This window comes from Platalea leucorodia (genome assembly GCF_965183815.1).
Source record: "Platalea leucorodia genome assembly, chromosome: 2".
NCBI lineage: Eukaryota > Metazoa > Chordata > Aves > Pelecaniformes > Threskiornithidae > Platalea > Platalea leucorodia.
Genome location: NC_138824.1, coordinates 17,558,184 through 17,572,688, shown reverse-complemented (window position 1 = coordinate 17,572,688; position 14,505 = coordinate 17,558,184). Strand labels below are relative to the sequence as shown.

Below are 14,505 nucleotides of genomic sequence, written 5' to 3'. Positions count from 1 at the left end.
TGGTAATAACAAAATGGTGCCATTCTGTAGGTAGTGCTTATTGGTGTTTCTTCTACTGAAGCTCCAGTTTTGCCTTTCTTATGATTATATGACAGAAGAACAAAGACTTGATTTTTGACACCCAAACCACTAAATAGTTTTTCTACAGCTCAGGAATATCCTGTTTATTTTAAATACAGATTACAGCATTGTAGTAAAACAGAACAAGAACAGAGTTGAAGTATTGAACTGTTGATTTTAGTCTGCAGTGGCTTCCAGTAGGAAATGCACATAAGCAGTTAAACATATTATAACTGAATAAAGTAATATTAAGGAGGCTGCTCCTCAGTTGTTTGGTAATGAAAGTACTGAGCATATACAAAATAAGCTATTGGTCCGTGTTAGAGAATTGCAGTGTTCAGGAAAAGCAAGAGCTGTTGTCTATGTTCTGAGGGGAAAGTTACAAAATAAAGTCTTAATTTCTTTTCATAGCAGATTATCTACACAAACTATGCCTGGGATATTTGGAAGATTCTCTTTTATTTGGAGACTGTGTTTCAATTATGACAGTACGCCTTCAAAATGCCTTCAGCTGACATTAGTCCTTTGCTAGGGCTACCCCAGTCAGTATTCTAAAATATATTAGGACTTGTTGTGAAGACACCTCTACCATTTCCTTAGCAATTCTTGGAGCAAAAATACTCGTCCATGAATCTGTCAAGACTCTGAAGGACCAGCACCTCCAATATCAAGAAATCTGTATAGTGTAATGTTTTTTATTTTTCTCCCTGTCATTTTGATAAGGAGATTACTGAAACGATTCAAGGTAAAATTACAGTCAAGTATAGCATAAAAGTACTGCAGTACTGGGATTTCATTTAAAGGGAAAAACTTGAAAAAATTCTTTTCAATGCTTTTTACATTTGCTTTAGCTATATGTCTCGAATGTTTAGGGTATTAATGGCACATCATTTTAAAGCCGTGTAGAGCAGCCAATGCAGAAAATAGAGAAATACTTTCGTTAGTCCTTTAAAAAGTTAATCTTTACAATCAAGACTTGCTAAGTCTTGATTTAGGCAAGCTGTCATGGGATTTGTTTGTTATCAAAATAAAAAAAGATTGATAAAGCCTAATGCTATAGCTTTCCTTTCCATTCATTTTCTCTTGCTGCTCTTGCCGTAAGCCCACCTTCTTACCTTGTCACCTCGTGTCACCTTCAGTTCCTCCAATTCCTGTCTACAGACTCCATCCCTCGCAAATATCGTCTAGGTGAGATGTATACAGTTTGTGTGGGTTTCCACTACTAAGATACTGTAAGATACCACTGACCCTCAAGCATGTCTTCATAGCAAATTTATTATTTTCTGAGTTTCCTTTTAAATGTGGCACATTTAACTAAAATGTAGCAATTAATGAGCAAACAAAAAACCTGTGGATCTTTCAGCCCTGTTTCTGGTAATGTGCTAGTTGTGTTCGTTATCCGTATCTAGCAACAGGTGCACTCAAGAAAGACTAAATATTGAAGACAAAGACTGCTTCACAAAGTGGCTTAGTACTGTTCACTTGATAAGCATAAGTGTTGGCATGTTTTCACAGAATATGAATATGAGGGGCAGAGTCATGGTCTAGTTATTTCACAAGAGATGATTTAATGGATAGTGATAGTCGTAACAGGAGAGGAGGAGGAGGGGGAAGACCGAAATAATATATGATAATATGATTTAAAAAATTGTGCATCTATTTAAAGCTGAAGTTACGTCAAGATAATATTGAAATACCTAGCCCTTAACTTGAGATGAAATATAGTAATATACTCTTCTCACTGCTGTCACACATCTATATTTTAATACCTATGCTGTCTGAGATTGTGTATGACTGCTGTCAGATGTACCTGATGATTACATGTGTTGCAGGTGCCATATGGAAAGAAGCAATGCTTACTTTTCTCAATAAAGGGTACTACAAAGAGCTAAGTATTTTTTTCTTGCTTATTTATATATACATGCAATTTTTTTGTGTACCTTTTCAGCTCATGGAAAAAACCGACAGAGAGTACTACACTCTGGATGACATGTTTGTTTCTAAAGCAGCCAAAAGAGCGCGCAGTGGGGAAGAGGAAGAAATACAAAGAAGAAAAGCAATACGTGAGCACCAGCAGCTTGCTGCACGCATGGAAAAGTGCCCATACTGCTTTGATAGCAGTGAACTTTCTAAACATCTTATTATTGCAATTGGCACCAAGGTAAGAAAATAGCAATTTAACACAAATGTAAAAATAAAAAAGAAATAAAGGTAGGCAGTGTTAATGTTAGATTAAGAACAAAATTGCTTCTGTGAAATGATTTATTGTTCTGCATCTTATTTTCCTTGCCCTTCCAACTGGTTTCACAAATTCTCAAGGGTGAGGGAGAAGAAGATATAAATCTGTCATGAATTATAAAGCTAATCTTTGATATCAGAACTTCAGATTTGTGGAAGACAGGAGCAATAATGAAAGATCTGAGTGCAGAGATTAGACTGTAGGTGGATTTGTGGAAGACTAAATCACACTGCACTGGAGGAAATTTGAACTGGTGAAGAATTGTATCTCAGTGGTATGAAAGAAAATTAAGTGGAGAATTCCATTTTTAAGCCTAAAATCCTTTGAAATAGAAGTTTGATATGGGGAACCTTCTTGTTTCTGTTAACTGCTTTTAAAAGTTGCATAAATATTTGGATTTATAACATATGAAATGCTTCAGTATAGGCTTTTTTGTCATTCTTTCTCCTAAGTTTTCTTTTATTATTGATGTTTTTCATTTGATTTGAAACTTTTTATAGACCAAGGAATTAAACGGATAGCTATGTATTATGGTACATTGCACTTATTTTTTTGTATGGATAGATTTTTTTTTATATATATATATATATATATATGCATACAGATATGTATCTGTGTGTATATATATGTGTTTATATATCTAATAGATACATATGCAGAGATGTATCTGTATGCATTTTTATATGAATTATTTTTTATTAAAAATACATACAGATATACATATCTATATAAAAAATGTATTGTAATGGACTAAACAGTGCGATTTCACAATAGTTAGGATACCAGTTGGTCTATTAGGCTGATATTACTGCCTTGTTAGTGGAGCTGCTGTCTGGATACTACTAGTTCACTGGAGCTACCGACGGATAATGGAACCTTTTTTAAAAACACTAAAATTACTAGTACCTTTCTGTAATTAGAAGGTAATGGCTTCTATTGGTTTGAATTTTAGCACATTATGTGTTTCTTAGCCTTAGCAATGGGAAGGTTTTTAACGCTAGAAAAATGGGCATTTCAGTTTTTGTTTGCTTTTATAGGTATACTTGTCTCTACCAAGCAACCAGTCCCTTACCGAAGGTCACTGCCTGATAGCCCCTCTGCAGCACCATACTGCAGCCACTCTTTTGGATGAAGACATCTGGGAAGAAATCCAGGTCAGCTGAGAAACTGTCTCATGTTCTAACATTTTTGTAAAATACTGTTGTTTTGAATAATAATATACTTGTCATAAGTACCTATTTTCCTATTTTCCAGCCTGGCAGCTCTTTTCTGATTCCACTAAGGGGCAGAACATTCTCGCATTATGGATGAAAATTAGTTGTCAAAAATTGAAAAAGGGAGATACAGGGTAAACACTGAAGAAAAGTTCTCATTAGTAAACACTAGAAAGAGTTGCCTGGAATGCTGCAGAACCTCTGTTGTTGAAGGTCTTTGAAACCAGGTTAGAGAAACATCTCTTGGGGGTGACGTAGGTACAGTTGATCCCTTACAGAAAGCGGAATAACTGGCTTGGCAGTTAGGGTTTCCTTGGGAGTGCCAAGGAAAAGAAAAAGATTGTCAGGGCAGAAGGATCACTTATAATGAAACATAAGCTGAACATATGTTGTTTACATATCTTCAGTTTTTTTAAGTTAATCTGGGTTTTGGGTGAATGTCAATTGAGAGAGAACTCTCTCATTCTTCTTCAAATCAGTGAGGTCCCTGTTAGAATCCAATTTCCTACTTTTTTGAAAAGAATTGTTAGAATAAAGTGCCAAGCACGATGGGTCATGCTTTCCAACTCTCTTGTGAAGACATTTTGAAGGTTTTGAGTTCTGTTTTCTTTGGAAAAGGAAAATCAAGGGAGGAATGTAACAAGGTTCTGCCTAAGAGATAGACAGTGATTGGTCTTCCCCCCTGCCATCAGGATTATTACAAGGGAAAAACAACTTGCAACCACTTATATCAAAATATTGGATACTATTTCAGACTAGAGAAAGGCTTCGTTGCTTGCAGTTGCTTAGATTTAAAAGCAGATTAATTCATGAGTTTGAAATGGCTTAAGTAATTTGCTTCAAGCCTGGAAGATGGATTCTCTGACTTTCCACATTTGCTCCCCGCATTGATTCTCATAGCTGATGTATTTTTTTATACAGTGGTTCCTAGTAATTATGTTCCTCCCAAGCAGGAAGGGAAAGGAGTTCTTTTGTAAATGACAGAAATGCCTAAGAAAGTTGGATAAGAAGCAAATAAGTACAACAAGTAGGGATCAGGAGGAACAACAGAGCATGTGGAAAAGTGATAAATGTGTTTGTTCTATGTCTTCGCTTTATCCTAACCTCTTTTAACTAAATAGAGGATAATTCTTCTAAATTTGCATGAGAAGGAAAATAGGATAAAGAAAAGATAAGCAAATGCAATTCCTGTATTCAGCACTAGTCTTGTCCGCACTAGAAAATGCAACTAGTTGGTAAAACCATTATCCATTGACCCTGTGAATACATTCATAGGCAGTTTAAACATTTCTTTGCAACAAAGTACTTTGGGAGGTGATGGACACAGGTTTTTTTGTTTGTTTGTTTCTTTTTTTTTTTTTCCAGCTTCTATGTAGTTCCGTAGGAGGAGTCTGGAAGACTTTAGCAGGAGTATGAGCATACATTTACTCAGAGACTAAACTAACTTTCTGATGTCAGAGCAGTATTTTATATTGCTGTTGAGGGGAAAAAAAATTATCACACTTTAAATATTCATAAAATGTTGTATTGAGCACATGTTTTTGCTAACTATTTTTGCTGGGATTTTTTTTTTAAGATATGTTGGAATAAAGCAGGAAGAGTTCTTTTATACTGTATGCCTTCAGGCACTTGAATTTGACATATTGTGTGTTTTAGACTGACGTTCTCACTTGCTAAAGTAAATATGCATGTAACTTTTTTAATATGAAAAGATAAATCTTTACATGTCCTGTATTGCCTGAACTGTTACATGTATCAATGTCATGTGCATCTGAGCATAAGCCAAGCCCTCTTATTTGCTCTTATGGATGGTTTTGTCCTTTCCAACGCTAATTATCCTTGATGTTTTGGCCCGCTCAGAATTTGGAGGAAAAGTGCAATGTATTTAAAAACAAGAAATTGCAGTCTGGGAAATGTTAGCTAACATCTGCAGATATTCTAGGCTTTTCAGTGGATTTGTATTTCAGTTGATATTGCAGGGTAGCAACTCTAAGTAATAGTCCTTCCCAGCCTTTGGTTTAATGTTTCTCTTATCTCGCTGCAGTTGCTTGCTTTGATGTATTTCAGAAGCAGAGGTCTGGGGGCCGGGGTGAGGGGGAGAAGACAACGAGCTATTAATTCAGAGTTGTCTGTTGCTCTGCGCAGTAAAGTCCCCTATCAGTCATGCTACAGTGATCTGTTCGCTGGGCAGTATCTTCAAGCTGTGTTTCATCGGTTGTGTTGGGGAGGGTGGTAGCGTTTTCTTGTCACAGCATGGAGCAGCTTCTTTGTGAGGAAAAATTCAGGGTACAAGGGCCTGCTTTGGAGAGCTTAAATACCTGGTTAAGATATATATTTGGCCAAGTTTCTTAGACGTTTAGTTTGATTCATATTGTACAAGATGACAAAGGGGTGGGGAGAAGAGAGCTTAATTTCTAGTCCTTTTGCATTGAAAACCTGGTAGTGATTTGTTTTCCATCTCTTTTACTTCAGTACTTGTTGATGTTTATGAATATGTGTATTTGCTTATGCGTGTTTGATTCATCAACTTTCCATTTACATAGGAAATCTTAAACCTTTAGATGGGATTAGCCTTTTAATTGTGTTGTTTGTACTTGTAAGCATTGTTAACTGAAAAAAAAAATCAATGCAAAAAGGACAACCTATGAGTTATGTGAGTTGTAGAGCTATGGTACCTGTGGTCTATGAGGCTCATCCAGTTTCAGTGATTTCTTGGCTTACACTGTGGAAATGGTATAAGGAGCATGTATAATATAAAAATCTTCCTTTGAAAAAAGCAGTTTTCAAGATCTTGAGACACTTTCAGAAACATTCACCCGGTCACAAAGTCAGATCTTTTGTGCATTTGAAGATGAGTCCAAATGAGTCTCTGAAATAATCTCTTGTGCTTGATAGTTTAGTTCAGCATCGATATTGTAAGCTGTAGAATGATGCTATTGCATATCTTGGATACAGATACCAACTGCCAAGAGTCAGGGAGCGGCAAGAGCGGGCTGCTCCACAGGGAAGGCAAGGCAGGGGTGGGTGGAAGGTGATGGGCAGGGCAGGTGGGGGAAGGCACCTCAGTGACAAGGTGCAGTCCCATGGTACCCAAGCCAGGAGAAGAGAGCAGGTGCCATGATGGTAGGCAGGGTCAGCCATAGCCCAGTGATGGCCAGACAAGTCTGCAGGGATGAGTTAGGTTCAAGGTCAAGTCAGCAAGTCAGGGTCAAGATCAGCCAGGCACATGGCTGGGCACAGGCATCCCTGAAACTTAGCTCAGGAAAGACCAACAGTGAGCTCCTGAGCTTAATTGCAGCCCAGGAGTGAAGGGGGGCCAGGGCCCCGCTTCTCACTGCTCTTTTTTTCCCAGCTTTCTGCTGTGTCTGACGCCAGCTTATAGCTGCCTCACGTCAGAGCTGCCCATCTGCGTGGGCAGGTACGAGAGGCTGCAGAGCCTGTTGAGTGTGTGCAGGGCCCTGACACTGGAGGTAGCAGAATTATAAATTGAAATGCGCTTTGAATAGGTGCAGAACCTAATCTCTAAGGGGAACTGGTAACACTGAGGCCAGATGTATTACAGTATTGCATTTGGTCAGCTTCCACACAGTGAAGATGGTGGTTATAGCTATGGCTTTCTTTGGAGGCAACGTTAATATTTTCCTTAAAGGTCAAGTATGCCTAGTGGAAATTTCTTCTTTCTTTTTTTTTTTTTTTTTTTTTTTTTAAAAACTGTGTCATTGGAATGACGGGTGGAAGGATAATGGTGTCTAGAGTCAATACAAACCAAGACATTAACTTAGAAATTGTAAGCTTGGGACCTACTGTTAAAGCCATACTGTTTTATGGAGCATCACAGTTATGAAGTTCAAGATAGTTTTAATTTCAACTGTAAAAACATGTGGTATTTATTAAAACTGAGTCTGTAGTGTTAATTATAATGTGTATTTCACAATAGTTTTCTAGACTTCCTATCTTTGTATCTTAGGAAATACAGTTCATGTTAAATTGTTGAATAATATGGAATTTTCCTAGTATGATTGCTGCTGTTATCCATTTCATTATGAGTTTATTATGAATATAATGTATATATTGTATATATGTATATTGTATAATATAGTGAAATAATATAAAATATTATATCTGAAAGCTTTGAAAAGCTAACTCAAATTACACTTTTTTACTTAAACAGATGTTCAGAAATGCATTGGTGAAAATGTTTGAAGCTAAAAACCTGGACTGTGTGTTCCTAGAAACAAACATGAGTATGAGGAAACGGTATCACATGGTATATGAATGCATTCCTCTTCCAAAAGAAGTAGGAGATGTGGCTCCAATCTACTTTAAGGTACATGAAAATGTTTTTCTTAGGTAATTTGAATGTATTTATCATAATTCATCTATTTCTGGAAAACTTTTTTTTGATATTCAAGTACTATTTTTGAAGAGATGGATTCTTTGATCCTACTCCTTGATCCATTCTTTGATCCTATTCCTTGATCTTAAAACAAGCCCTGTGAGGTAATTCTGTTTTTCAAGTCCTCAGTGGAAGAGCTGTATGGCACGGTGTAGTTGCCTCAAGTCTGACTGCACTGAAAAATACTGGAAGAAGATGAGAGAACTGTAGTTTCTTGAAGTGCTGTAGGGATTGCAATACTTCTCAATTAAGTCCTGTAGTATAAACTTAAAACCCCATACGTGTGCCTTGGCAACCATAAAATGAGAAGAATAATGTCAGCTGTTTTAAGAAATACCAATATATAATGTTTCATCCCCATTTTATTTCAGTAGGCCCAAATTTTACACGTGTCTTGGGTCTCTGATGAACATTAGAGAGCATGATAGATATTTCTTCTATAGCTTTTCTGGTCTCTTTCCACTGACCCTGTAAGGAAAGGCTCATTGAACCTTTTGCCTACAACTGAAACCTTTTGGCTTTCAGCAACTGGATTTGCCTTTTATAAGTAAATTATTTTATTTGCTCTTTGAAATACTATTTTTGTGTTTGGGAAATAAATAACGTGATTGTTTTTTGATGAAGTGGAGCAGTCAGTATGATGAACAGCAATGCAGTAACTTCTACCACATTTGAAACTCTCCACCTGGTTGATGTCATTGCTGTGCTTCAAATGCTGGTAAAACTTATGTTTTGTCTGAATGCTAAAGGAAAGATGAAGTACAAGATTTAATGCAATGTCATGTGCATAAAACTTCCTTTCAGAAGTTTCCACCTTTAAAATACACAGCAAATGAAATTTAAAAGATACCTACACTATGCTACACTGTACCCACTTCCATACTATGGGGGATACAGAGGCAGCTTTAAAGGTTTTTAAGCGCAATCAGCCTTCTAAGCTGGATTCTTCTCTTAGTGTTTAAAAAAGAAAAAAGGCTAATATACTGTAATGAATTCATAAGAGGTTTTGTATAAGCTTAGTAAAAAGAGAATGTGACCTTTTAGTTGAGAATTGTTAGAGATAATTTGCGTCAGGCAAAAGTTAAATTTAAAAAAAAAAAAAAAAGAGGAATAGAATTATGTGAGTGTGAGGATATTATATGATGCCTTTATAAAGTATGTAAGTTCTGGAAATCAAAGAGGTTGCCAAAAATAAAGTTACTTTGTTAAGAAATAATTGGTACTTGCAGTGCAATGTACTTCACTACATTGAAAAGTTAGTTCTTTGCTTGCTGTATGAAGGACTACTTTCACATTTAGATAAAATGATTTTACAGAAAGCTATAATGGAGTCTGATGAAGAGTGGTCCGTGAACAAGAAGTTAATTGATCTTTCTTCAAAAGATATTCGGAAATCTGTAAGTAATGAAATGTATTGAATGCTGAATTTCTCAGCAAATTCTTCTCATCCTTTTTTGTTATTAACTGTTTCAAAGAGAGAAGAAAGGGAACACAATTAGATTAGTGGATCAGGAGATGGCATAAGCTTGATGAGAATTAAGAGTCTGACTGAACTCCTAACTGACATTAGGGAAAAGATTCCCATTTATTTCAACAGTAGGCGGACTGAGCTGCAAGCATTGGTTGAGAACAAACCTGGCACTTTGAGGACATGTACCAGCATAATTTTCTTGATTAACTTTAAGAATTAAGGTAGATCAAAGATTTGCAAATTACTTTCCTGGAAAAAAAATGATGTGTCTTTTTCACTGACCTAGAACAGCCTTTTGTGTTGCCAAGTTTATGAAGCAAAAATATAAATATTATTATAAGTCTTTTTTTCTAAAACAGGGAAACAGTACTCTCTCTGCCTTGTGGATACTAAGCTGAAACATCTTTGTATATACAAATCTTAAAGGAATAATGCTGAAACTGTTAGGTTCAAAGATTGTTCCATCTTTTTAATACTAAAGTGAAAGATGTGTGGTACATAGACTTTACCACAAGTAGTTTACTACTATGTAGTAATAATACTTAATTTCTGAAAGTGTCTTTTAGTAAATATTGCACCTTTGCACTAAAAAAATCCTAGTTTAGGAGAAAGAGGAGACGGGTTTTAATAATGAGACATGAAGCCTGATATGACAAAGAGAGAGAGAAATTAAATACAGAAGAGTAAGGGATTGGGTGGCTGTATAGTAGGAGAGTTTTTTTTATATTGTGATGACTCTTGAACTAAACCAACAGTGGCAGCAAATGTAGCAAAAAGACAAAATTTATTCTGCCACGTAAGCTGAAATGTCATATAAATGTAATGGGAGTCAGTTATGGGTCACCTTATTCAAAGTGGTGAGGCTTCACCTGGAAAATTTGTGTCTAGTTCCGGGCACAGCATTTTAAGACAGTTACAGAACAGGAGAGCATAGGTTAGAAAATTTAACTAAAGAAACTGGGTTAGGGGTTGTGCAGTCTAGGAAAGAAAAGACTGAAATGGGATGTGATGGTAGTTTTCTGTATATAGGAGGCTGCTTTAAAGAAGATAGTTGTTCGCTAGCACTGTTGGGTGCAAACACGAAGGAATTCAATTACTTTTTAGCAAGGACTTAGGGAGGACTTTAAACTTAAGGTGGATGTAAACAGACATAGGTATGTTTTGGGTATCTTCTGCTCACTGGTGTTTCAAAACAGGGAAAGCCAATATCTGTCACAAATAAATGAAGTATAATTTTCTTGAGACATGGTAGGGCATCAGAACATTTGATTTCTTTAAGCATCTTAGCCATACATTTTTGTGGCTGTATTATATTCCCATTTGAAAGTAGCCCAGTTTTCAGATTAAGCCACAACACTTCTTTAAATTAATAAAATGCATGTGAGTGTAAATTGTTACACAGTTGTGTGATTTTAACATTATTTTAGGGTAAAAGAACTGCCTATAGCCTTCAGGAAGATATGAGAGTATAGGTTAGAGACCAAGCTGAGGTCTGGGAAGTTGGAGAGCTGTATTAGGAGATGGTGGTGCCTGGAAGGAGGGTCAGACATGGCTGAGACATCATCTAATGAGCGGATTGTATGCAGAAATTGGGACTATGGTGTCCAGAGGCAGAGCCTGAGCATCCAGCCCTTGCATAGCATCAAGGCCTTCTCTGCTTCTCCCTCTGCTCCCCGCAGCGAGGGAGGTGGGGGTGGGCAATGGGCTGGGAGTCAACACAGCCAGGAGAGCTGACCTAGCAGCATGTACTCATCAGCAATAGCTAAAACACTGGCCTGTTATCAACACTGGTTTAGTCACCAGTCCAAAACGCAGAACCATATGGGCTGCTGTGGACAAAAATGGACGAAATGGACAAAAATGAGCTCCATTCCAGCCAGACCCGATACACTGCTAGACACAAATAAGATAAAGCTGACCTTTTCCTTAAGGTCTCACCCGCTGAGCCATTTTTTCCTTATTTAATGATTTTTTTTTTTTAGTTAGTTTAAAATGTTTTATGTTTCTTGCTATGCTACATTGCCCCTCTGTATTAAATTGTAAATTATTTTTAGAGTGAATTTTCAAGCAATATATGGAGTATGCTTTGTGAAAATTGCGCAGTTATTTGGACTGTAGCAGAGGAAACACTTATGAATTTGAGGCTTTGTAAATCTTATCTGTACAGAAACATCCTCAACAATTAAAAGAGTGGAAAATAACTTGTTGCAGTGAAACAGCAGAAATTCCTTGCAATACTGTAGCAATAAATGAATCCACCTCTCACTCTGTCAGACTGAAGTATCTTTCCTTGTGGCAGGATAACCAGTGTCTCCTCTGTAGGCTGACTGAATTATTAAATTATCTGATTCGGCAAGTTAATGATAACTTCCAGTCATGTAGTGGGGTTTTCTGGTAGTGTATTCTCCATAGCAGTGTTTCTCCTCCCCCCCGAGCGTCAAGGTTTCCTCTGGGTAAATATTTCCTGTTATCACACAACACCTTATCTTTAATAAATGCAACTTGCTGGTGTTTGTCTTAAAATTTCTACTCAACCCATGTAATTCAGAGGCGTGGAGTCAGGAAGGCATTTGCTCAGTGTGGATGCTGCTGTCTGCTCCCTCCCCGTCTCTTACCAGCTGCTGCAGCGGTGTCCTCTGGAGGTTCTGCCACCCAGCAATCTTTCCAGTTTTCAGTGTCTTTTTATCTAGTTGTTGTGTGTTGTTCTTTCCCCTGCTTATTTGTTTTACTGTTTCAATTTTATACTATACATACTTGGTTTGAGAGGTGGTTTAAAATAAAATGTGATAGTATCAACTGTAAAACCACTTTCAAATTCATTAAGTTGTAGGGAGGTTAACTAAATGCCTACTAAATGCTAACTAAATGCTTACTAAATCTAAAAATGTGGTTTTGTGTGTATAGGTTCCTAAAGGATTACCATACTTTTCTGTGGACTTTGGCCTTCAAGGAGGATTTGCTCATGTCATTGAAGATCAACACAAGTTCCCGCATTACTTTGGAAAGGTATTGTCGTGTAAAAGATCAATTTACCAATTATACTCTATTTTGTAAATTTAAGTAATTAAAACAAATGCTGCCAGAACAGTCACTTTGATGTACCTTATCCCAGTTTATTAGCTGGCTTTTCTTGGTGAGTCAATATAACTTAGCTTGTTGAATAAAGGAATAATTGATTTTTTCACTGGCTGATACTCAGAATGTGATCTAGATCCATGTTTCTTTTGAATTAATAGGAACTCTAAATATTTGACATATAGTCTAACAGATGGAAAATACTTGCATTTATTTAAGAAGAAGAAGAATTTAAAAAAAAGGGTTTTCATGACCATAGTATTCTCTCATAGGTGCACTGGCTTCTGCTTGTATAAATTAGGGTGCATACACATACAGACTCACAGACAACTCCTAGTATAATACATGTGTCGTTGAATTACTCCATGTATATAGAGTATAGTATATACAGGAAGAGCTGCAATAAAATCTTCCGTTCTTTATTATGCACAGCAGTCATTTATTGAAAGAGTCAATATTGCAAAAACATTAAGAGTGATTGGGGAGAAATACAACTTATTTCAAGAAGAGTGAAGAGCAAAGTGGTCAGCTTTCTTTTTTCTGAACTTTTCTCTTTTTAGTCACGAATATACTAATATATTAACAGTCTTGCAATGTTAGGATATTTATGCAGTGCATTGCTATGCTGTACTTAAAAGAATTTTGCTGAGGCAACCATCTAACAACTACAGTTCTAATTTTTGAATTAGTATATTTTTCAGAATTTCCAGTTTTAATAACTAGTACTTGAAGAAAACAGTGACAAATAATCTCATCATTTGAAAATATATATTTCTATATATGGGAGTCAGATGGTGAGGACAAGGGGTAACGGGTACAAGTTACTCCCAGGGAGATTCCGATTGGACACGAGAGGTAAATTTTTCACAATGAGAACAGTCAATCATTGGAATAATCTCCCCAGGGAAGTGGTTGACTCTGCTACGCTGAACACTTTTCAGACTCAGCTGGACAGGGTGCTAGGTCATCTCGTCTAGATTGTGCTAGAAAGGTTGGACCAGATGATCCTTGAGGTCCCTTCCAGCTTGGTATTCTATGATTCTATGATGTATTCTATGGTAAAATAGTGTTAAGTGATATGGTAATTTTGCATATATCATTATCTATCTTTGTTCTACTTGCAAAGGAAATCATTGGTGGCATGCTGGACTTGGAACCGCGGCTCTGGAGAAAAGGAATCAGACAGAATTTTGAGGATCAGAGGAAGAAGGTGTTGCAGTTTGCGCAGTGGTGGAAACCATATGACTTTACCAAAAAGAAAGAATGAGTACATCCCAGCAGTCAAGGACTATATAAGCCATAAATTATATGAAAGGATATTTCATATGTTAAAAATAACACCAGTGTGTTATGTATTGCTAATATATTTTAAACCCAAGGATATTGTTTAATTGCTGATTACCTGTTTCTGGTTTAGACACTGTGTGGATCACATGAACCTGCAAAACCACAAGTGTACAGTGTTTTTAGTTTTTCATTTTTTAACTGAGCCAAAAAAATAATATCCATATGGCTATTGGAATTCTTCAAAATGTACCTTCTGCTTTTGGAGTTCTTGTATCTTTGAGGCAACTGGTTTTTTTATATTGTATTTAGCATAGAGCCAGTGCTTAATTGTCACGGTGACTTTGTAGAAAATGGTGTAAATTTTAAGAACATTTTGATTAATACAAATACATTGTTGCAGAAGGAAGCGGTACAGAAAATTATTTTCTGATTTTGAGTCCTTGTGTTCATTGAGGCCATTGCAGTAATACAAATGTTCAAGTGTGATTGATAAACCTGCTGCTTTATAAACCTGTGCTTAATTCTGCACAAGAATTAATGCCATTTTCTGTACTTTTTTTCAATATGAATTAGTATTTTCAAGCTGACCTGTTGCACAAAGGATGATGAGACAGTCCACAGCTGATGGCAAATGACAACTTATGGTAACAGTTACTTATGATGACAATAAAAAAAAAAAAACCCAAAACAAACAAACAAACAAAAACCCAACAAAAAAGGCAGAGAGAGGAACAGTGAAGAACCTTAAGGCAAAGCACTCTCC

At 36.5% G+C, this 14,505-nt stretch overlaps 1 protein-coding gene across 3 annotated transcripts in view; it reads left to right on the top strand.

The window, feature by feature from the left end:
• CWF19L2 (CWF19 like cell cycle control factor 2) overlaps positions 1-14,102 on the top strand; it is an 85,167-nt gene extending 71,065 nt beyond the window's left edge. For all 3 annotated transcript variants that reach the window (XM_082333460.1, XM_082333461.1, XM_082333462.1), the window contains 6 exons: positions 2,009-2,221; positions 3,337-3,453; positions 7,685-7,840; positions 9,226-9,306; positions 12,285-12,386; positions 13,582-14,102. In XM_082333460.1, coding sequence (XP_082189586.1) covers positions 2,009-2,221; positions 3,337-3,453; positions 7,685-7,840; positions 9,226-9,306; positions 12,285-12,386; positions 13,582-13,722 — 810 coding nt within the window. In that variant the 3' untranslated portion in view covers positions 13,723-14,102. The remainder of the gene's footprint in view (positions 1-2,008; positions 2,222-3,336; positions 3,454-7,684; positions 7,841-9,225; positions 9,307-12,284; positions 12,387-13,581) is intronic.
• The last annotated feature ends 403 nt before the right edge of the window (positions 14,103-14,505 follow it).